This window comes from Myotis yumanensis, unplaced genomic scaffold (genome assembly GCF_028538775.1).
Source record: "Myotis yumanensis isolate MYYU_CA2020_CCGP unplaced genomic scaffold, mMyoYum1.0.hap1 SCAF_8, whole genome shotgun sequence".
Taxonomy (NCBI): Eukaryota; Metazoa; Chordata; class Mammalia; order Chiroptera; family Vespertilionidae; genus Myotis; species Myotis yumanensis.
Window position 1 is genome coordinate 85,157,233 of NW_027223759.1, and position 25,164 is coordinate 85,182,396.

Here is a 25,164-nt window from a genome sequence, read left to right on the forward strand (position 1 = left end):
CTTGTTTTTTTTTTTTATTCTGGGCCAGCTTTAGCTCTGAGGCCTCGCTGCTGAAAACATGGATACAATGTTGCGGTCCGGGTCTGACTAAAAGCCTGTTTTGTTTAGCTTCTTATTTGCAACATAGTAATAGTTGCTTAGAGTTGCAGTTGAGAGGCCGCAAGTGAGGCGGGGAACGTTGGAGTTGCAGTTCCTGGAGGAAGCAAGCCTCCCTGCTCGCTGCAGTGCATGGCTGCCGGCCGCCATCTTGGCTGACAGTTAATTTGCATAAGGATATGCTGATTAGCCAATGGGAAGGGTAGCGGTCGTACGCCAATTACCATGTTTCTCTTTTATTAGTGTAGATTATATATTAGTAAGTTATTTCTAATAGTAAGGACTTAACAATCGTTTCAGATGAATTTCTTAGCATTTCTACTTTCTAAAAATAATTTCAACCTAGAATACTGATTCTAAATTATATAGGATTGATGGTAACTAGATGGAAGTGCCTTACAGTTTGTTTCCAGGAGAAAGCCTTGCAGCTTGCAAATGAGATTAAGTTCCCATGAGATGCTTAACCTTTATTTAGTAATTTCTTATGTTGGAATTTTCTTGTTTGGCATTTGTCCAGCTTTTTCTGAAAAATATTTTGAGGCTTTAAGGCTGTGACTTTAAAAAAAAAAAAAATATATATATATATATATTTTATTAATTGATTTCAGAGAGGAAGGGACAGGGAGAAATAGAAACATCAATGATGAGAGAGAGTCATTGATCGGTGCCTCCTGCATGCTCCCTACTGGGGATCGAGCCTGCAATCTGGGCGTGTGCCCTGACTGGGAATTGAACCGTGATCTCCTGGTTCATAGGTCAGTGCTCAACCACTGAACCACACCAGTTAGGCAAAGCTGTAACTTTTAAAAAAATTAAGAACAGTGAAAAGTGTTTCGCATAAAATGCCAGTGTTATTCCTATCAGTAGTCAGGAAAATACCTTAGTATTCAATCCTTAGTATACCTTGTCCTGTATAGTAACAGATTTCAGGGCATTGCAACTCTTGTCTTTACTAAATAATGGAATTACTGAAAATATAGATGTTAACGAAGTAGGTGAAGTGAATTGGAAAGTATATGGGAGGATTTGCCATGAACAATTAATAACATAAGTATTCCTCTGTGCTTTTAAGAAATACAGCTCTGCAGATTGTCAGGGCTGTCAGATTGCACAGTCAGAACTTTTGTTGTTGTTAATCCTCACCCGAGGATATTTTTTCTATAGATTTTTAGAGAGAGTGGAGGAGGGGGGAGAGAAAGAGTGAGAGAAAAGAGAAAAAGGAGGAGATGGAGGAGGAAGAGGGAGGAGGGAGGAAGAGAGGAAGGAAGGGATATAGAAAGAAAGAGAGAGAGAGAGGAGGGAAACATCAATGTGAGAGACACATTGATTGGTTGCCTCCCGCACTTGCCCCAATCAGGCCCCAGGATCCAACCTGCAACCCAAATACATGCCCTTGACTGGGAATTAAACCTGAGGAATACTGGTCAGGGCTCAGTCAGAACTTTTTTACTTGATACTAGAGGCCTGGTGCACGAATTCGTGCATGGGTGGGGTCTCTCGGCCTGGCCAGCAATCAGGCTGATCAGGATCCCTCCCCACGGGAGGTTGGCTGGCTGACCCGATCAGGGCTAATAGGGGCCGGCCGGGGGCAGAGGTGGGGAGGCACGGGAGGTTGGCTGGCTAACAGGAAGGACCACAGGAATTTGGCCATGGGAGGTTGGCTGTGGGAGCACACTGACTACTACGGGGCAGCTCCTGTGTTGAGCGTCTGCTCCCTGGTGGTCAGTGTGCGTCATAGCGACTGGTCGACCCATCATTTGGTCAATCGGTTGTAACAGTTGCTTAGGTTATTATATGTATATAGATATTGGCCCTGAACTGTTAGAATTAAATTAGAGCTATCTATTCTTAGGAAGACAGATTATTATAATAGAACTGTATGATGGTTGGTATAGTTCAAAAAAAGATAGCTCTTTTTGTATTAGGTTTAATCAAACCTACACTGTAAACTGAAATATAATAATAACCTGTTATCTTTTGTCCCCAGTTCAGTGGATTTTTGACAGATTTACTGACTGTAAATTCTTATTATTTAAATAGTTATAAAAATTAAAGCGTTTTCTTTTCTTTTTAATGGCAGTTGGTTCACCCTATTGTCTGCATTTTCGAGTTAAGTTTTATTCCTCGGAACCAAATAATCTTCGTGAAGAGCTAACCCGGTAAGACATAGTTGAACACGGGTAAAGTTTAGTCAGGCTAGCTAAAATGTTGGAAGATTGTCCATAATTCTTTCCAGTTTATAGACAGCTAATGAAATGTATTCCTTGCCTTTGTAACAGACCTCAGACAATAGACTGTCATTTGGGATAGTGCTTTTTAAGTGTAGGATTATTTTCCTTTTTTTTTATCAGTTTTCAAAATAAAGAGTTAGTTCCCTAGCATCCTCCAAAGGTAACTAGTGAGTTCTTTTTTTAAGTGTCATTATCAACTCATGGATTTTAAACGGGGCTGATGTGTTTAAATACATTGCCATGTTTATTGATGTTCAAAATGATCTATCTTTGGCCAATGAGAGTTTATTCAAGTAGGCTCCTGATTTGCTTTACCTATTGAAATGCCATTGATTAATAAAAAATGTTAGATTTTGATTTGTTTTGAATAATTTTTAATAAACTTTAAGTAGGTTATATATAGCTATTTTTACTTTTTCCTGCCCTCCTGGTATTTCTTAATAGATGATATTGCAAATCCATGACTCATTCTACTTACTATTTATTAAGTAAAATATTGAATTGTTGAATCCCTTCAGGAGGGCTTTGCTTTTGACTACTCTGCCAATGAGATTATAGATATTATTCACAGTTATATGCATGCTAGTATCCTTTCACATATGGGATGGCTGCATTGTCAAAGTATAGTTAAATCAGTTCACAGAGCTCATTCTTAGTATTTTGCCATAAATCTTTTCTTTCTACTGTATGTATTCTGTGTCTGCTATGTTTTAAAATTGATTTCAGAGAGGAAGGGAGACACGAGAGAGAGATAGAAACATCAACGATGAGAGAGAATCATAGATTGGCTGCCTCCTGCACATTCTCCTTTCTCCCTGCAACTGGGGATCGAGCCCACAACCCAAGCATGTGCTCTGACTGGGAATTGAACTGTGACCTTCTGGTTCACAGGTTGGTGCTCAACCACTGAGCCTCATCGGCTAGGCTGTTTTTTTTTTTTTTGTTTTTTTTGTTTTTTTTAATTATTGATTTTTTACAGAGAGGAAGGGAGAGAGAGATAGAGAGTTAGAAACATCGATGAGAGAGAAACATCGACCAGCTGCCTCCTGCACATCTCCCACTGGAGATGTGCCCGCAACCCAGGTACATGCCCTTGACCGGAATCGAACCCGGGACCTTTCAGTCCGCAGACCGACGCTCTATCCACTGAGCCAAACCGGTTTTGGCTAGGCTGTTTTTTGCTGTCATCTTACAGACATGCTACCATCCTCCTGATGCTTATTGTCCCTTTTTTCTTTTATAGACTTTATTTTGGGCAAAGTTGTATAATTAAGATTGTTTCTTTCCAAATTAGAAGGGTAAAATTGTTCTCCTCAGTTAAATTTGTGCCTTTTGTTTTTCTTAGGTATTTATTTGTTCTTCAATTAAGACAAGATATTCTCAGTGGAAAGTGAGTATTAGTTGCTTAAGGTAAATCATATTTTCTTTGAGTAGTTTAAAAATGTTTTTGAAAAATAATTTTATAGCTAATTATGAAAAAGAAATGGCCAACATAAAGTATATATTTCCATTTGTCTTTAACTGAAGGTTGTGAAATTCTTTAACCAATTGTGTTTGGTTTCAGATTGGAGTGTCCTTTTGATACAGCAGTTCAGTTGGCAGCTTATAATGTGCAAGGTAAGCAGTTCTCATGTTGATTATTGGGAGTAAAGCATAACTATTTTCAGTGTATGGTTAGGTAAAGAATTTCAGCCCTAACCGGTTTGGCTCAGTGGATAGAGCATCAGCCTGCAGACTCAAGGGTCCCAGGTTGGATTCCGGTCAAGGGCATGTACCTTGGTTGCCGGCACATCCCCAGTGGGGAGTGTGCAGGAGGCAGCTGATCGATGTTTCTCTCTCATCGATGTTTCTAACTCTCTATCCCTCTCCCTTCCTCTCTGTAAAAAATCAATAAAATAAAAAAAAAAAAAAGGATTTCAGAAGATTCAAAGTGATATGGGAGAAGCAGCACTGATTTTGCGTAAATTTGTATCAATATCCAACTCTGACTTTACTTACACTAGTTTTAGAACATTGCCTTCTTTCTCGTGCCTTTCATTTTGTTTGTGCTTTTTCTGTCTATAAGTTTTCAAATTATTATTACAGTCTACTTGATAATTTTATAAATGTTATAGTTGGCCATCAGCTATTTTTTTCCTTAAAAAGAATACAGTTATATATTAGAAAGTTGCCACAGCTACATGGTTTGCTTTTAGTAGTATTCTTAAAAACAAATACATGAAAGAAATAATTAGCATGTATTTAAAAGTTCCTGATGGTTATTTTAAGGATAAAAAAGTACTTTTTCAGTAAATGAGAGTAATGAAAAACTCAAATCTTGTACCTTGTTACATTAATCATATAGTGTTAAATTTAGGAATTTTCTTCTAAAAAATTGAAATTCTTATAAAACATTAATTTCAGTCCTTGTTCACAAAATGGAAAGAAATATTCTGATTATAATTTTATGCTTTGGGGGAGGGGGCTGATTCTATATTTATCTCCAATCCCTCTAAGATCAGTAGCACTTATTTGCCATTGTAAAGATAATAATACTAAAATGTTAATGTTTTCATGATAAACCTAATATTTTGCTCATTTTGTGCTTCCAATATTTAAGAAAGCATATTTTCCTATTGATAGAAGGATTGTGAATGGACGAAATTTCTGTACTTCAAAATTTTGCCACTAGTATAATTGTTACCTATCCATCTCCATCTACTATCATAGTCTGTCTACAAATTAAAACTTTTCTCGTCTGCAGAATATCAACGATGCTAGTTTGGAAATGCTATGCTTCTAGCATTGTAACAATCAGAAGTATATAACTGCATGCATCTTTCTTGAAAGCACATATTTTACATTTTATTGATTCCTATATGAAGTTGTTAATTCTAAAATTTTTTGATCTATTGAAGAGCTGTCATTTTCAATATCTGTTATACCATACTATAGGCCCAGTGCATGAAAATTCATGCACTTGCGGGGGGTGGGGAGGGGGGCAGTCCCTCAGCCCGGCCTGTGCCCTCTTGAAGTCTGGGACCTCTTGGGGGATGTCTGCCTGCTCCCCTGGGGATTGGGCCTAAGCTGGCAGTCAGACATCCCTCTGGCAGCCCGGGAGCCCTCAGTAGGACATCCTTAGCACTGCCAAGGAGGTAGGAGAGGCTCCTGCCACTGACGCTGCACTCGCAGCAGTCAGCCCTGCTTATGGCTGAGCGGAGCTCCCCCTGTGGGAGCACACTGACCACCAGGTGGCAGCTCCTGCGTTGAGCGTCTGCCCCTTGGTGGTCAGTGCGTGTCATAGCGACCGTTAGTTCCCAGTGGTCCGCTAGGGTCAATTTGCATATTACCCTTTTATTATATAGGATATTGCATCAGCTGGTCTGTCTTTGTCATATTGTATAATTTTCATGACAAGCAAAGTATATGCTTCTTGAAAATATGGTTTTTATACATTTTTGTGTATTTAATAAAACACTATTCAGAGTAGTGTTTACTAATTACTTAATGTTTGATTGGTACATGTGACTGATACATTATTTCTTAATTCTTCTTATATTTCTTTCCTAAATAAAATTTTTTCTTGATCTTTTCATCCATGGCACCATGAGTTTGGATTTCTTCAAATTTTATGTTTTGTCCTATGCATCTCTCTTTGTCCCCTGTCTAATAGTTTATCAAATCCTATTCTTAAGGTTCTTAAAAATAAATTTGCTGAAGTATTACTTCCATCTTCATAAAAGGAGCTTCTTGTTTCATTGATGATTTTATATTTTATTAGGGTAGTTGTTATTAGCTTTTTCTCATACTCTCAAGTTCACTTTTCTGAACCATTTTAGTAAACATTCTTTTTTTTTTTTTAAATTATTTTATTGATTTTTCTACAGAGAGGAAGGGAGAGAGATAGTCAGAAACATTGATGAGAGAGAAACATTGATCAGCTGCCTCCTGCACACCTCCCACTGGGGATGTGCCCGCAACCAAGGCACATGCCCTTGACCGGAATCGAACCTGGGACCCCTCAGTCCGCAGGCCGGCGCTCTATCCACTGAGCCAAACCGGCCAGGGCTAGTAAACATTTTGAACAACATTATATAGCAGATTTGGTTTAGAGCTCCTTAAAGTCACTAGTCCAGACAAAAGAGCAATTTCTTCAGCAATAAAGGGGTGTGATAAAATCTTCAAGGAAGTTAAGTGACAATATATTTATAATATGTGTTTAGAGTGGATGCTCAATAAATAATGTTATCATTTGTATGATTATCTCAATGTAGTTATCATGTATTTTTTCTCTCCACCGCTAGATTTTTTAAAATAAAAATGGAAATATTTTCATTTTTAATGAGTAAAATATTACTTTAAAGGAAAACATTTTTAAGTATAGAAAACTAGAATGTTTTCCCTTTTCCCCCAAACCCACAGTTCAGAGCTCAGCACAGATGAGTACATAAATGTTTGTGCATTGTTCAGTTCTTTTCCTACTGCCTTCCTTCCCCAAATACTTTTTAGCAATTTTTCTTTGTTATGTCTTTAGGATTAATAATTTGTCACATTCTTTGCATATTAGGTTCTTAACAGATGCCAGCTAAGTGTTAAGGATTGCTAAATATTCTTATTTATTCATTAAAAGGTCAAATGTATTTCTCTGTGGAGGTCTAGAAAGAGGTTCTCAAAGGTTAAGCATTATAATAAGGTTTGAATAAATTGAAGACATTTAATCAGAAATACACCACCAAACACAAATACGTGATTTGTGTGTATAGACAGATAAATCACAAGTGTAAGCTACATTTACTTTTGGGAGTGGTTTGGGTGTTATGAATTCCTGGTTGTTTAAGAAAGAATCTTTCTAATCCTAGCAGTATTTTTTAATAAAATTGATTTTAAAGAAAGATTCATCAGGAAATAAACTTGTTAACAAAATATAACTTTGTAAAACTTATGTTTGTAGCTGAACTTGGTGACTGTGATCTTGCTGAGCATAGTCCTGAACTTATAACTGAGTTCAGGTTCATGCCCATTCAGACTGAAGAGATGGAGTTGGCTATTTTTGAGAAATGGAAGGAATACAGGTACTTGATATTTGACCACACTTTCCTTAACATCACCATGATAGTGATCTTATATTTTCTTCTATTTCTGTACTTGGTATAGACTTCATTTTACATTTTTATTATTTAAAAAATATTTTTTATTTCAGAGGTCAGACACCAGCACAAGCTGAAACCAATTATCTGAATAAAGCCAAATGGCTAGAAATGTATGGGGTTGATATGCATGTGGTCAAGGTAAGCACTATATTGTGATACTTTTAATAAAAAATTTATTCCTTCAAGATACAAGGTAACTATGAAATTTTTTCATGTGAGAGAGGCTATGGAGTTTGTATGGGCTAGTACTAGGTACTTGAGGTAGGTGGTTATAAAGGCTGAGATTAAATACTGAATGTTAAGAATCTCACATAAAGGTTAATATAAGAAAGAAGAGAAACAACCAAAATTTCCAAAAAGTATGTCTGTTCTTTTAAGCTGTTACTTATTAAAGATTTTAAACCACTTTTTAGTCTTTCACTTCACATTCATATAGTCTCATGTCATGTAAGCTAAGAAGGCTCTATAAAAATTAAAGTAATTTAGGAAGCAAAGTTGAAAATCTGTAACTTGAGAGGACTTTGTTAAACTGTAGGATAGCTGGTATAGTGATTTAAGTTATTTTTAGTTTGAGTAGCTAAATTTTCCCAGAAAGGCAGTTTTTTTTTTCAGAATTTGTGATTTAAGTGGTGAATAGAATGTGAGAAGAATCTGGAAAGAGCTTTTGTTATAGTGGGAGTGTAACTATTTTCAGTGAAGACATACCTTAAACTGTATTTTTTCAATGAACTAAATGTACACGTTAATTCTCCTGAGAATTTTGTTTTGGAAACTCTAACTGTTGAAAATACTTTGCATATTAATATTACCTGTGAATAATTAATATAATTCAATGTGAAAATAAAGTTAAGCAATTGTATGAGAATGTGAAGCCTATTTTATGCAAATAAGTTAACACATTTCCCGTTCCTTAAATTAGGCTCGAGACGGGAATGACTATAGTTTGGGACTAACCCCAACAGGAGTTCTTGTTTTTGAAGGAGAGACCAAAATTGGCTTATTTTTTTGGTAAGTAGAGTCAGTGTCAAAATATTTATTGTTGTTTTGTATTTTAATATGAAGTTAATACACAAAATAGAATTTGGAAATCAAATAGTTCTGAAAAGGTTATAAATTAATTGAAACTGTCTTCTGTCATAATCCTACCTCTTTAGTTTCACAACCCAGGGGCAATTTTTAAAACTCTTCTAGCTGCATTTTCCATTCGTTCCAAGGTATGTCAAAGTACATGTTCTAATGCAGTGGTTCTCAACCTTCCTAATGCCGCGACCCTTTAATACAGTTCCTCATGTTGTGGTGACCCCCAACCATAAAATTATTTTTGTTGCTACTTCATAACTGTAATTTTGCTACTGTTATGAATCTTAATGTAAATATCTGATATTCAGGATGTATTTTCATTGTTACAAATTGAACATAATTAAAGCATAGTGATTAATCACAAAAACAATATGTCATTATATATGTGTTTTCTGATGGTCTTAGGCGACCCCTGTGAAAGGGTCGTTCGACCCCCAGGTTGAGAACCACTGTTCTAATGTAAGTATTATGTATTTCTAGGTATGTTAAATGTTCACATGTAGTTATGTTCTACTAGGGCCGGCCTGCAGGTGATTTTGAGAGTACATTTATTAAAGCTGGGGGGAGTGGAACAAGGAAGGGCTTAGGATAGAAGAAGCAACAAGAGAGCTGAGGTGGGGCTGCTCTGGCTCACTGGTAAGTCAGAGAAAAGGAGTCTTCGGAGACAGGTGCAGGGGGTTAGCCTGGGAAGAGTTGCCGCTGCCCATTTCCCCTGGCTGCAAGTCTCTGGGGAATCTTATTGTTTAACAGTGGTTCTCAACCTTGGCTGCACGTTAGAATCACCTGAGGCCCAGAAATTAGGATTTTAATTCTAATGTGTAGCCAAGGTTGAGAACCACTGGTTTAGAAGATACATGCCTGTGGGGGAAGCAGAGGGGGAAGGGAAAGCTTGGGTATGCTCTGGGATGGGGAGCACAAGTTGGGTCCTTTGTTTTGAGGATTTTCAAAGGCTGGGAGTTTAGGGGAGGTCTTAGGGGAGACTTCCACAGATTATACATCACCTTTTCCAGGTGTGCCCTTCAGGGTCGTGGTCTCTGCTGGTTGGACACCACCAGGGCAGGGGGCCATTAGTCATTGCAGCTGGTCCTGGCATAGCCCATCTCGGTTTGCTGCTTTCCTGGGCCTGGAGCTGAAATACAACTGAGGCCTAGCTGTTGTCTGTAGGGAGGTGACCTGTATCTGTCTGTAAATTGCTCAGCCAGTTTGTTCAGCTGTCTGCTCAGTTTCCCTATTCTACTTGCCAAAGAATTTTCCTAGCTTCTTACTGTCCTGCCTCAGTGTCACTATTTTTGCTATTTCTTATTCCATAGGCCAGTGGTCGGCAAACTGCGGCCCCTTGAGTGTGGCTCTTCCACAAAATACCACATGCGGGTCTGCACGTACAGTGTGATTGAAACTTCATGGCCACACTCAAGGGGCCAAAGAGCTGCATGTGGCTCGAGAGCCGCAGTTTGCCGACCACTGCCATAGGCAGTCTTTCTACTCACTACTCCTTATTGTGTGAGAGGAAGATATTAATACTTTTATGTCTCCTTTTAAGCTATGCTCTTTCTGTGTCCCAACTTCTATTATCCAAACTTAAATTATATTTGTGTATAAGTTGGATTTCATAATCATAATTAAGTTCTCCAGGTTTTGTCTAAAGCTGAAAATCAAAAAATAGTGTTTACATTATTGGGTCTGTGTCAGAAGTGTCACAGCTTTGAGCAGTGTACTGGTGGTGTAAACGTGGGCTAACATGGCCCTGTGTATTGGCTCTTATGTTGTTTACTTCTTCATAGCATGTGAGGACCGTTAGCTCAAAGCCCTCAGCACCAAACTCAACTTCTTACACGTCCATTTGCTTTATGTATATCCTAATAACATATTTTTTCATTGGTTTTTAGAGAGAGTGGAAGGGAGGTGAGAGAGATGCGCGCGCGCGCGCACACACACACACACACACACACATATTGATTGGTCGCCTCCTGCACACAACCTGACCAGGGCTTGGAATGGAACCTGCAACCCAGTACATGCCCTTGACCGGAATTGAACCTGCCGCAGACCCTTCGGTGCATGGGTCGATGTTCTAACCACTGAGCACACTGGTCAGGGTTAAGTATATTTTCAGCCATTTAGAGTCTGTCTTCTTTGCATATCCCACTAAAAACTACTAGCTATAGATAAGGTAAATCTTGTAGCTATAAAAGACTCCAAACCACTACTGCCTTTCAGAGCTCTCTGACCCAGACACGCCCCCCCTTGCTGCTGAATGCCATTGACTAGGTACATAAGTCCCCTCTCCGATTCCCCTCTTTTCTGGCAGTCCCCATACTTTCTTCCCCTTCTTGATGGGGGCTCTGTGCCATTTGTCTCTGCATGTTCTGCTGTGAAGGACTTCCCCTCGTGCAGCCTGTCCTAACACCTCAGTAGAGATCTGTGCAGTACTGCTATCTCTGTCCTTTTCCTGATCAAACCTGAAATCCTTGAACTCATAACTGGGATTACATTTCCCTTCCATGTACCTTTTTGTTTTTCCTAGAGCTCTTAGCTCCCCCTCCTCCAATGTCATGTTCAGCACCACACACATCTCTTTAAATTACCCGTCTTTGTGGTCTCAAGTTCTTTCAAATTCTCAAGGGCTATATGAAATGATTATATTTCAATGGGAACTGTTTGCTCTCCAAACTGCTGTACAATTTTTATCTTGGGACTTCCATTTTCTGTTTCTCGGCTAGGATTCTGTGTCCTCTTCCCATATTTTCCTTTCTTTGCTTTTGTTTTTTCTGAATATGTATATATATATTTTCCCCCAAGTAACTGCCTGATAAAAGGATATGGAAAGTAAATTATTTGAATCCTTGGATGCCTTAAAATGTTAAATTCTTCTCTTATGCTTTCTTGATAATTGAACTGAGAATAGAATTTTAGGTTGAAAATTATTTCCCCTTAAAAAGTTGAAGATAGTATTTCGTTTGTTTTTGCATCCAGGTGTCTCTGTTAGGGACTCTGAGAGACTTGAATGGAACACTTTTATAATTGCCCCTCACTGGGTGAGGGAGCTGGGGCATTTATTTACTCAGTCCTTGAGTGTTAATTCTCTTACACTTCCAACTGGACCTGTGGGGTGATAATAGGATTCATAGCCAGAAAACGCTCTAGGCTGAGAGATAAAGACAGCATCTTTTGTACCACCTCACAGATAGTTGTGAGAATGAATTGAATTAATACCTGTAAAACATTTAGAAGAGTACCTGATACTTGGTAGGTGTTATATGTAAACATTGGTTCCACTTAAATAGGTGCTAGATCCTCCCCCTCCTTCACCTATTACACTTACTTACTGTTTTAGTACAGTTCTTGCAAACAAGCTGTGTTTTACAATTATATTTTACATAAGTAATATTTAAAAATTAGTGAGTATCCCAAGAAACCAGAAACACCAATCAGAAAGGATATATGCACCCCTATGTTCATAGAAGCACAATTCCCCATAGCTAAGATTTGGAAACAGACTAAGTGCCCATCAGCAGATGAGTGGATTAGAAAACTGTGGTACATCTACACAATGGAATTCTATGCTGCGGTAAAAAAGAAGGAACTCTTGCCTTTTGCAACAGCATGGATGGAACTGGAGAGCATTATGCTAAGTGAAATAAGCCAGTCAGAGAAAGATAAATACCACATGATCTCACTCATTTGTGGATTATAGAGAACAACATAGACTGATGAACAGGGACAGATCCAAAGACAGAGAAACAGCAATCAGACTATCACTCCCCAGAGGGAAAGTAGGGGAGGGAGGGGTTAAGGGGAAGAGATCAACCAAAGGACTTGTATGCATGCATATAAGCCAAACCAATGGACATGGACAACAGGGGGATGAGAACATGAGTGGAGGGGGGAGGGTTAATGGGGGGGATAAGGACACATTTGTAATACCTTAACCAATAAAGAATTTAAAAAAATAATAAAAAAATAAAAATTAGTGAGAGTTGCATTGTTTTTACATTACAGTTCATAGAAGTACAGAGTTCAAATGTGGTAGGCTGTTTAGGATTTTAGTTCAAATGGGAGATAGAGTTGGAAAGTGGGTCATAAAATGAGGTTTAAAAAATTCTTTTTAAAAATGTATTTCCTCAAACCAAAATTGCTATAGAAAATAATCAATAATATGTTTTCCTTTATGCCTTTTAAAAAGCTTTATAGTCTTTATCCAGTTCCTGGAGAATTTCTTACACCATAGTTGGGGCCTATGAAATATTTATATGGATTTTTTCATTTTTTTTCCTGAACATTTTTTTAATCTTCACCCGAAGATGTTTTATTTTAAAGAGAGAGGAAGGGAGAGCGAGAGAGAAACATCGATCATTTCCCTCCTCTATGGCCCCCAATTGGGGATCAGACCCACAACCTAGGGTATGTGCCCTGGTTGGGAATTGAACCTGAAACCTTTTGGTGGATGGGACAGTGTTCCAACCAATGAGCCATCCAGCCAGCACTCTTTAGCATTTTTAATGCCTGATAAATGTGCAGCATCCGTTATGCTAGAAGTGTTGCTTTTGAAATTTTTTTTCTATTGTCTTAGCTATATTTTAGATTGGAGGCCTTTTTGATGTCCAGTGCAGGTAATGTTTATTTTATTTTACCCTTACCAATTTTCAGTTCAGAAGTTAGATGATTAATGTGCTTGAAGTAACAACAACATTTTAAAAAAAATTTAGAGGACATTTTTTAAAATCTGGCTACTATTCTCATATTGTTACAGGCCCAAGATAACTAGATTGGATTTTAAGAAGACTAAATTAACCCTGGTGGTGGTAGAAGATGATGATCAGGTGGGAATTGTATTGCATTACTTATGTAACAATGACTATTTATGTAGTAACTTAAATCTCTAAAAGGGGAAATGTTTCTTGTTGTTTTATAGACCCAAAGAACTCAGTATAATTAATAATTTAGTTAAATAATTTCTCGCTTAAGGTCACACCATTCTAAAAATATGGTTGTTCTGCGTTTAAGATTAAAGACAATATAAAAGACTATTCTTGTTTCTTCATTGATACTATGTGTATACAAATTACTATGTGTGAAAGGAAGGGAGAGGAAGAGAAAGAGCGAAAGATCAATGATGAAAGAGAATCATTGATCGACTGCCTCCAGCATGCCCCACACTGTGGATCGAGCCTGCAATCCAGGCACGAACCCCGACCGGAAATGGAACCATGACCTCCTGGTTCATGGGTCTATGCTCAGCCACTGAGCCACGCCAGGCTACCTAATAATATTTTAGAGTAAAACCTTCTAAACTAACAATTACCTTCCTTCTCCCCCTCCATCCCCCGCTGCCAGTTAAATCTAGTTCCTAATTGATATACACAACAACATGGGTGCAACTCAAACTCAAATGCATTATGCAGATTCAAAAGATCATGACTATATGAGTTTATTTTATATGGCAATCTGGGAAAGGAAATCTATAGGAATGGAGCACAGATCACTGATTATTTGGGACTAGGTGGAGTAAGAAGGCTTAATAACAAAGGAACAGCACAGGGAATTTTGGGGACTGAGAGAACTATTCTCTATCCGGATTTTGGTGGTAGTTGCTATACTTGATGCCAGAGATTTTCAACCTTTTCATTTCATGACACACAAACTACTAAAATTCTGTGGCACACCAAAAAATGTATTTTTTGCTTATCTGACAAAAAATAGTTATAATTTTGATTCATTTGCACTGGACAGCTATTGTATTGGCTGTTGTCATTTTTTTAAATTTGATAATCGAAGGGAAAAGTGCCCCTGACTAAATAGATCTGGTATTGCATGTTTTAAAAATTCTTGTGGCACACCAGTTGAAAATTGCTGCTCTATGCATTTGTCAAAGCTTACAGGATTGTGAATAAATATAATTTTAATGTATACAAAGAAATAAATTTTAAAAAACATACATATAGATAGATATAGATAAAAACAAATTGGGCAAAATGTTAAAGAGATGTGCATACACAATGAAGTGTGAGAAGGGCTACTTAGAAGAACCTAAAATAAGAAGATTCTGAAAATTAGATGTAACAGTGCTAAGTTTTGAATGTTTTATTACTGAGGTACATACAAAGGATTGTCCTATCACACAGCCTGGAAGAAAATCATAGAGATAGTAATTGATTATTTAAAAAAGAAATCTCTTGATGACACAGAGGATGATCATTATATTATCAACATAGGAGCTGAAAATGATTCAGAAAGGCAGATATTGCATTTAAAAGTAATGTTTTGCCAGTATTGTCCTTTTTATGAAAACTCATGTATGATTAAATGATAATTTAATCTAAAGGTAGTCCCTTCAAGAAGAAGAAAATATAATCCTATTTGATAAGAATATAGTCATAATTTAATTGATGACACTGTTATTGGGCTATAAAATAATTCTGCATCTTACAATTGATGGGTTTTTAGATTTGATCTAATACATAATACAGTATTGGCTTTTTAGATATCTTTTTAAAAGTATTTTATACATATATTCAAGTAAATGTGTATATCAGTTCTTTTTCAAACAAGTTTGCATGCTTATATACTATTGTTACCCTTTTTCAACTATATATTATAACTGGGAATCTTTTCCATATCCTATATACTAAAAGCCTAATATGCTAAGTGTCTGGTCATCTGTTCAACCAATCAAAGTGTAATATGCTAATGATATGCTAAGGCCACTCAACCACTCACTATGATGTGCACTGACCACCAGGGGCAGACAGTCAACTGGTCGACCAGTCGCTATAATGTGCACTGACCAACAGGGGGCAGACAGTTGTCCGGTCAACCAGTCGCTGTGACGTGCACTTCCAGGGGGAAGATGCTCCGACTAGTAGGAGAGCTTGCTGCTGGGGTCTGGCCAATGGGGACTGAGCAAGATGGGTCGGACACGCCCTGGAGCCCTCCTACAGTCCCTCCCCGGCTGGTCAACCTCCTGCATCCCTCCCCGGCCCCAATCGTGCACCAGTGGGGTCCCTCAGCCTGGTCTGTGCCCTTTGGCAATCCAGGACCCCTTGGGGGATGTCGGAGAGCCGGTTTCGGCCCGATCCCACAGGCCAGGCCTCTAGTCAGTACATAAAGTGCTTCTTCGTTCTTATTAAAAACACAAAACTGTAGTATTCTAGGATGTGCCCTAATTTATTTAATCAATTCTTAATTGACATTTATTCACTATATAGACATTAATTTCTACATTGGCAAGTATCTATAGCATAATTTTCTGGAGGTGGGCTTGCTGGTTCAAATCAGTATGTGCATTTGTCATGGATATAGACGAGAGCCTATCATGTTGCACTATTTATCTGTGTATACATCTTTTCCAGGAGTAATAACATTTTTATCTGAAAGGTGAAAAATGGAATTTCATGCTAGGTTTAATTTTTATTTCTGTTATGAGTGATACTGAACATTTTTTAATAAATTTGAATTATTTGTGTTTCCTTTTCTCCAAACTGTCTATTTATATCCTTTGCCCATTTTTCTTTTGGGTTGTTGGACTTTTTTCTTGCAGGTTTTGCACTTTGTCATATAAATTGTAAATATCTCACCTAATTGTTGTTTTTTAGCATTGCTTATTGGGATCTTTGTCATTTATTTTTAAAAATTTAAATAGGTGAATTTGTCAGTCATTTATGGCATATGGGTTTTGTGTCATAGAAATGTTTTCCTACTTTGAGCTTATTCATTTTTCCATGTTTTTTTCTATGTGTAGTTTTTGTTGGTAAATTTCATTGACATATAACATACATTCAGATAAGTGCTAATATAAATGTACTGTTTGTTGAATTTTCAAATGTATCTGTATGACCAGCACCCAGACGAGGAAATAAACTAGTACCAGAATAATAGAATCTTCTTTGTGCTCCCCAGTAGATACAGCCCCCCAAGGTAACGACTCTCCTGACTCTAACACCATTTTAGCCATTCTGATAGTAGAATTATTATTATTTTTTTTAAAATATATATTTTATTGATTTTTTACAGAGAGGAAGGGAGAGAGATAGATAGTTAGAAACATCGATGGGAGAGAAACATCGACCAGCTGCCTCCTGCACATCTCCTACGGGGATGTGCCCGCAACCCAGGTACATGCCCTTGACCGGAATTGAACCCAGGACCTTTCAGTCCGCAGGCCGACGCTCTACCCACTGAGCCAAACCGATTTTGGCAGTAGAATTATTTTTAATTTGCATTCTCCTGATGACTGTTCCTAAGTACAGTACTTATAATGTATATACACATTTCAAATAATTATAAAGGCAGTGTTTATTAAAATAGCTTTCATTTTCAAGCTTGAGCTATCAGCTATTACAGTGTATACATTATTTTGGGACAGCTTGTATTTATTGGATATTTGGATATTCTTTTTTATGGAGTGCCCTTTCAAGTGTTTTGTTCACTTTCCTATTGGATTATCAAAGTTCTTTATATATTCTAGATATTAGTTCTTTGTCATATTAGTTCTTTGTGTTGCAGATACTTCTGCTTCTTGGCTTGCCTTTTGTCTCCCCTAATAGTATCTTTTGGGTTAATAGAGGATTTCAATTTTAATGTAATACAATTTTTTTTGTGGTCAGTACTTTTTGTGTCTTAAAATTTAAGAATTTTTGCCTATACCAAGGTCATGAAGAACCTACACATAGAGTTTATAAAATGTTTTTAAATGACAAAATAGTTCAAGTTACAAAATTAAATACACTGAAAAGTACAAAGAAATTATAAATTGATATCCATTTCACTCATTTAGATTGAACATTTTTGGCATTGTTTCTTCAGAATTATCTTTTAGGAATAGGTAATGGTATGTTTGGTATAACTAAGGTCTAACTCCCCAGCTTGCTCCTTCCTTCCCCATAGCTGGTCACTATTCTTAAAGGGTATCATTCTGTTCTTTCTCTAAATATGAAGACATGGTAGAATTGTTTTAAAATTTTACATAAATCATATATATATATATTTTTGTTTTGTTAACTTTTTTGCATGTTGCTTATTTTACCTAAACAGATGTAGCCATGTAGATCTAGTTCATTCATTTTAATCTATATGTAGTATTTTGTAATATGAATAAACAGTAGTGAATTCATTATTTTATCTTTGTATAGTGTTTTTTCTTTTTTTTTTTAATCCTCACCCGAGGATATTTTTCCCATTGATTTTTAGAGAGAGTGGGAGAAAGAGGGAAAGACAGAGAGAAATATCGATGTGAGAGAAACACATCGATTGGTTTGCCTCCTGCACGAGCCCTGATGAGGGTCCAGGCCGGGGAGAAGCCAGCAACTGAGGTATGTGCCCTTGAACGGAATTGAACCCGAGACCCTTTGGTTCATAGGCTGATGCTTTTACCCACTGAGCCAATTCGGCTAGGGTTGTATAGTTTTTAAATATACCAGTATTTACTTGATTATTTCTTTTATTTTGGAGTTGGGTTTTTTGGTACGTGTGCCAGTTTTTACTATTATAAATGAGACTGAAGAAAATCTTTGGGTGCAAATTTTTTGTTTAGATAATCTGGAGAAACATAGTTTAGATATTACAAACATAGGCTCTGGAGCCTGAATGGAGAGGTTGAAATTCTGGTTTTCTCTCTTAACTAGCTTTGTGACCTTGGGCTTAATTTCTTGAGTCTTAGTTTCTTTATCTGTGAAATGGGCCAAATGATAGTATCTGCTCATTGAGGTAATTCATATGAAATTCTTAGGAAAGTGCCTAAGAATGTTAACTATTATCATTAGACTAGATGCCTGGTGCATGAAATTTATGCACTGGGGGAAGGGAGGGTGTCCCTCAGCATGGCCTGCGTCCTCTGGGAACCCTCAGACATCCTTAGCGCTGCCGTGGAGGCAGGAGAGGCTCCCACCACCGCCACTATGCTCGATAGCTGTAAACCCAGCTTCTGGCTGAATGGCACTTCCCCTGTGGGAGCGCACTGACCACCAGGGGGCAGCTCCTGCATTGAGCGTCCTGCCCCTGGTGGTCAGTGTGCGTCATAGTGACCAGTTGTTCTGCCGTCAGGCCAAAACCAGCTTTCCAACATGCCCCGAGGGGTCCCAGATTTCGAGAGGGTGCAGGCTGGGCCGAGCGGTCCCACCCGTGTATGATCCGGGCCGGGGAGGGACATGGGAGGTTGGCCAGCTGGGGAGGGACTGCAGGAGGGCTCCAGGGTATGTCCAACCCATCTCACTCAGTCCCAATCGGCCAGACCCCAGCAGCAAGCTAACCTACTGGTCAGAGCATCTGTCCCCTGTTGGTCAGTGCACGTCATAGCGACTGGTTGACCAATTGACTCTCTGCTCCCTGGTGGTCAGTTCACATCATAGCAAGCATTTGAGTGGCCTTAGCATATCATTAGCATATTCCACTTTGGTTGAATGGACGACCGGACACTTAGCATATTAGGCTTTTGTTATATAGGATTATATAGGATTCTTGTGAGAATGGTTATAGTGACAAAGAATGTGGACATTTTTAAGTCTGTTGGTAAATATTGCCAGATCTTGTCTTTAAATTATTATGTATTTATACCAAAATATGGCAGATAAACCCTCATTTTATGTATCTCTGAGAAATGAGGTCATATAGGTAGAGAGAACCTTTTTAGGAATAATTTTATTTTGGCTGAGAAAATGATTTCAGCTCCACCTTTTTATATAGGTGGCTATGAAGAGTTTCTTGAGTTTCAGAGAGCAAACGAGATGTTTTATTGATTCTTGGTATTGCTGGGGTTGCATTTGTAGCTGAGTAATGGGATAGGAATGTCTGACCTAATAATTACCTCTCTTTGCATCCTTTTGTTTTTCAGGGCAAAGAGCAGGAACACACGTTTGTCTTTAGACTGGACCATCCAAAGGCATGCAAGCATTTATGGAAATGTGCTGTGGAGCACCATGCCTTCTTCCGCCTCCGAGGCCCTGTGCAAAAGGGTTCTCAGCGATCAGGATTTATCCGACTAGGATCACGATTTAGATATAGGTTGATGTTAATAGCTTTCTGCTATATCTTTCATTCTTTCATAGAGGCCAAAACAGGCCAACCCCTCATTTTATAGATGTGGTAACTAGGGCACAGAGAAATAAAGTGGCTTGCCAGTGTTTTCTATTGGCCAAAATAAAAGATAGGAAATTTTGTTAAATTTCCAAAATTGATAGGAAACATTATAATGCTGTAATGGATTTTATATCCCTGTTGACCTTTACTTTATATCTTAATTAGCCTCCAGTTTAAATCCATATAAGAGCGTTAGGTGTCTTCATCCAACAACTGAATACCATATAGAGAAAAGGTATCCTGTGCTGAGTGGGAAATTAATTTGGATAACATTTCTCACCCTTTATAAACCTGAAATTCCATTATTATTCTAGACTCCTTGTTTGTTGGTTGTAAGTAGGAATATTTTGGTTTACCTGAGAGTATACTATTAATTGTGAGTTTTCAACATGCCACGAGAATCAATCAGTATGGTTTTAATGAAGAAATGTAAATAATGTGGCAAGATAATTTTGTGAGATTCATTCTGTTCTATCTATGTTAAAAGTGGGGAGGCATTTTCTTAACCATTTAAAAGGAAGTCAAGGACAGTGGGACAATAGTTTTAAATATTTCTGGAAAATTATTCTGAAAACTATATTGCAATTAGAAAAAATCTTTGAGTTAATTGCACAGTTTGCATTGAAGAATATGAATGGGGAGGAGAAGGGAGTTCCATAAAAGCACAGATATCTAACTTTTTAGTATGTTCTTAGGTGATGTGCATGCTTAAGAAAAAAATTACGTTTATTTTTTGTGTTGCATATTTTACACAAACCTAAGAGTGAAAGAATGATGTCGTGAAGGGAGACGTCAAGACTATTACTAGCAGCACTTCCCTCAGGATGAGATTCAGGGTGGTTAAAGAAGAATCCCAATGTAGACTTTCTCCCATTTATGTGTCTGATTACTGTAGGTCTTGAATTCTCTTATTCCTGTTATTATCTTACTTATTTTAGTGGGAAAACTGAGTATCAGACCACGAAAACCAATAAAGCAAGAAGATCAACATCCTTTGAAAGAAGGCCCAGCAAACGATATTCTCGACGAACTCTACAGATGCAAGGTGAATGCAGCCCTGTTTTAAAGGACTGTTCTTTCTTGTCACTTTATCATGTTGTTGGTACTAGTATTGTTTACTTGAGAAGATGTTGTCTGACTCTTAAGTTTGTTCGAGTCAACTAAAGTACTCTTCATTTATTGAATTTGATTCAGGCATAATCAATTTAATAAAATAAAATGCAAAGGGAAAAAGCCTACATGGTTGCTGAGATTAAATTTTATGATAATCCCAATTTAAACACCATACCAAGTTTGTGTTCATTTTTTTGTTCGTATTAACTATTTTAGTTATTCTGTAGAAAAACATTTTCCTTCCCTTTTTGTCTTTTAGATCTCACTCATAATAATGTTTAAAATCCCCATAGGAACTTTTAAAAACATTGATAAGTGATGAATCAATTTTAAGTAAAGATTATGTTATATGGTATTATAATATTATTAAGGATTCTGTGAAATAACAGTTATTAGATAATAAATTTAATCACTGTATATTTATCATAGACATTTGCAAATTCATAAATGTTACTTCCAGTAAATTACTTTAATTATATAATAACAAGCATGATTTACTTTGACAAAGAAACTAAAACTTCTGTTTGGTTTCAAATCTAAGTTTGTATTAAGATACAGATTGAGCCTTGGCTAGTGTGGCTTAGTTACTTGAGCATTATCCCATGCACTGAGAGGTTCTGATTTAATTCCTGGTCAGAGCACATGCCCAGGTTGTGGGCTTGATCCCCAGTTTTAAACAATTTGTGATTGTTTAAAACTCTAAGTTACCTGTTATTTTGAACTGACAATGCTCCATTGTCACTCAGCTCACTCTAGAAGGCTTGCTCATGGTTTTGTTTTAAAAGAAGAGATATACGCTTATTTAATTTATTTAAAAAATGGAAGTAATTTTCATATTGACTTTAATGATGTGAAATGAAGGTTTTTAAATCTATGGTTGGGAAACATGGCTTACAAAACATTTAGTCCAGACTTGCTTTTATGAACAGTGATGCAGTATACCATTAAGAACAAACTAATGAGACTTTTTTTTTTTTAATTCTGTCAGCAGGTACAGCAAAACCTGAAGAACTCAGGTGGGTAATGTCTTGCATCTTAGGAATTGACATAGAATTTTAAAATTTATGTAGTTGCTATCATTAATTGAACAAGTATTTTGAAGATATATCAAAGTGTTAAGTTGTAACTAAGCATTTGGAAATAGACACATAATGCCAAACACAAAAAATAAATTAACGCAGTTTAAAGAAATAAAAAGTGGGGTGGGTGTGGATGTGCTATTTATTTATTTATTTATTTAATTAATTAAATCTTTATTGTTCAGATTATTACATTTGTTCCTCTTTGTTCCCCCCATAACTCCCCTCCTTCCAGCTCCCACCCCACCCTCTGCCCTCACTCCCCACCCACTGTCCTCATCCATAGGTGCACGATATTTGTCCAGTCTCTTCCCGAATCTCCCACACCCCTTTTCCCCCCAAGAATAGTCAGTCCATTCCCTTTCTATGTCCCTGATTCTATTATAATCACCAGTTCATTCTGTACATCAGATTATTTATTCACTTGATTCTTAGATTCACTTGTTGATAGATGCATATTTGTTGTTCATAATTTGTATCTTTACCTTTTTCTTCTTCTTCCTCTTCTTAAAGGATACCTTTCAGCATTTCATATAATACTGGTTTGGTGGTGATGAACTCCTTTAGCTTTTCCTTATCTGTGAAGCTCTTTATCTGACCTTCAATTCTGAATGATAGCTTTGCTGGATAAAGTAATCTTGGTTGTAGGTTCTTGCTATTCATCACTTTCAATATTTCTTGCCACTCCCTTCTTGCTTGCAAAGTTTCTGTTGAGAAATCAGCTGACAGTTGTATGGGTATTCCCTTGTAGGTAACTGAGTTTCTTTCTCTTGCTGCTTTTAAGATTCTCTCTTTGTCTTTTGCTCTTGGCATTTTAATTATGATGTGTGTCTTGGTGTGGTCCTCCTTGGATTCCTTTTGTTTGGGGTTCTCTGCGCTTCCTGGACCTGTAAGTCTATCTCTTTCACCAGGTGGGGGAAGTTTTCTGTCATTATTTCTTCAAATAGGTTTTCAATATCTTGCTGTCTCTCATCTTCTGGTACCCCTATAATTCTGATGTTGGTGCGTTTGAAGCTGTCCCAGAGGCTCCTTACACTATCTTCACACTTTCGGATTCTTTTTTCATTTTGCTTTTCCGGTTGGGTGTTTCTCGGTTCTTCGCATTTCAAATCTTTGACTTGATTCTTGCGCTCCTCTGGTCTGCTGTTGGGAGTCTGTATAATATTCTTTATTTCAGTCAGTGTATGCTTACTTTCTAGATGGTCCTTTATCACACCATCGAGGGTCTCATTAAATTTTCTGTACATCTCATCAAGTTTATCGACAGACTCTAGAAGCCTCTTGAGAGACCTCAAAAGTGTGGTTCTGAACTCAATATCCTCCCTTGATAGTTTTGTCCTGTTTCTTTGTCTCCGCATTTTTTACGCTTTCTTGGTGCACCCCCTAGTGGTCTTTGTGCGCAGTCTTGTTGTAGTTAAGCCTTGATTGTTGTAATTAATACTAGAGGGATTTGACCTCCAGGCCGACTGGCTGTGATAATCAGCTGTGTCTGCAGTGCAAGAACTTGTGTCCTCTAGGGAGGTGCTAATCTAGCCTTTGCCTGAGGCTATCTGGCAAATGGCTCTGTGCAGGGCTTGGGCGGGGCGGGTCCCACGGTATCAACAGGGCGGAGGAGGGAGCAGTTATGGTTGCTCTCAGTTCGTCCCCAGGGGCTCTGCCTCTCTGTCCCAGCAACCGCTGCAAACCTCGGAGGGACCGAAGCCAGACAGTCCTGCTTCTCCTGTTTGAGTCTGGGTCCCTAGAGACTCGGCCCAGATCTGGAGCTCAGAGTCTGAGGCTCCCTCCGGATTGAAACAGACAACCACGCCCTCAGCCACCAGCCCGCACCGCACGCACTCCGCACCTTAGTATTTTACTTCAGCACTGCGCCTCCTCTGATTCTCGGTTCCTCCTAGTTGTAGAACTTCCACTCAGCCAGCCTTCCTGTGGTTCTGGATGATGTCTGTTCCGACTTTTAGTTGTATTTTTGAAGTGGTTGTTCGAGGCAGCAAACTCCGGCGTTAACCTATGCCGCCATCTTGGTTTCTCCTGGATATGCTATTTATAATGAGAATGACATACATTAGTTATTGGCAGGTGACTGAGGATTTAAAGATGAATAAATTATGGTCCTTGCACACAATGCATGCGAAGAAAGGTTGATTTGCAGATAAGCAATTAATTTTATTTGTGGGATAAATTTCACTTTGTCATGGTGTATAATCCTTTATATTACATATTGCTGTATTTGGTTCACTAATATTTTGTTGTGGAATTGTGTGTCTATATTCATCTAAGATATAGGTCTGTAGTTTTCTTGTAATGTCTTCACCTGTTTTTGGTATCAGGTATCTTGCTTCACCGAATTGAGCTGGGAACTGTTTCCTTCTCTTTTGTTTTTTGGAAAGAGTTTATAAGAATTGGTATTGAGGGTCACGGGACTAAGCCACACTAAACTAACTAAGCCACATTAGCCAAGGCTCAAATGTATGGTAGAATTCACTATTAAAGCCATCTTGCCTGGAGTTTTTCTTTGTGTGAAGTTTGAAAATTCTAATTCAATCTCTTGTTATCCGTCTATTCAGATTTCATTTTCAGTCAGTTTGAAGTTTGTGTTTTTCTAGAATTTTTCCATTTCATTTAAGTTATGTAATTTATGGCTTACAGTTGTTCATATCATTCCCTTTTCCTTTTTATTATTATACTAGAAGCCTGGTGCACGAAATTCATGCACAGGTAGGGTCCCTAGGCCTGGCCAGCTATAAGGACTAATCTGTGGGGCGACCGGCAGGGTGATGGGGGGGGGGGCCCCCGGCACCTGCCTTGGCTGGCCTGGGGCCTGCGGGCTGGGGGCAGCTTCTGCATTTAGCGTCTGCCCCATGGTGGTCAGTATGTATCATAGCGACCAGTTGTTCCACCGGTTGTTCCGCAGTTCGGACAATTTGTATATTAGGCTTTTATTATATAGGTAGGTTGGTAGTGATGCCCTATTATTCCGTTTTTTAAATCCTTACCTGAGGATATGTTCTTCTTGATTTTTAGAGAAAGAGAAGTATCGATCAGTTGCCTCCATACAAGCTCCAACTGGGGATCGAACCTGAAACCTAGGTATATGCTCTGACTGGTAATCAAACCCCCACCCTTTTGTTGTGCGGGCCAATGCTCTAACCACTGAGTCACAACTACCAGGACAAGTTTGTCAGTTTTGTTGGCCTTTTCAAAGAACAGCTTTTGGTTTCATCAATTTTTCTCTATTTTATAATTTTTTAAAAAATATATATTTATTGATTTCAGAGAGGAAGAGAGAGAGAGAGAAAGAAAGAAATACCTATGTGAGAGAGACACATTGATTGGTTGCTTCTTACAAGAGGCCCAGCTGGGGCCGAG

General features: G+C 38.0%; 1 protein-coding gene across 4 annotated transcripts in view; it reads left to right on the top strand.

The window, feature by feature from the left end:
- EPB41L5 (erythrocyte membrane protein band 4.1 like 5) overlaps positions 1 to 25,164 on the top strand; it is a 169,841-nt gene that overhangs the window by 48,905 nt on the left and 95,772 nt on the right. For 3 of the 4 annotated variants that reach the window (XM_070423144.1, XM_070423145.1, XM_070423147.1), the window contains exons 5-14: positions 2,177 to 2,255; positions 3,673 to 3,717; positions 3,892 to 3,944; positions 7,258 to 7,378; positions 7,507 to 7,594; positions 8,376 to 8,464; positions 13,287 to 13,356; positions 19,362 to 19,531; positions 20,545 to 20,651; positions 21,708 to 21,735. In XM_070423144.1, the coding sequence (XP_070279245.1) occupies positions 2,177 to 2,255; positions 3,673 to 3,717; positions 3,892 to 3,944; positions 7,258 to 7,378; positions 7,507 to 7,594; positions 8,376 to 8,464; positions 13,287 to 13,356; positions 19,362 to 19,531; positions 20,545 to 20,651; positions 21,708 to 21,735 (850 nt within the window). The remainder of the gene's footprint in view (positions 1 to 2,176; positions 2,256 to 3,672; positions 3,718 to 3,891; positions 3,945 to 7,257; positions 7,379 to 7,506; positions 7,595 to 8,375; positions 8,465 to 13,286; positions 13,357 to 19,361; positions 19,532 to 20,544; positions 20,652 to 21,707; positions 21,736 to 25,164) is intronic. The other variant, XM_070423146.1, reaches the window with a different exon arrangement.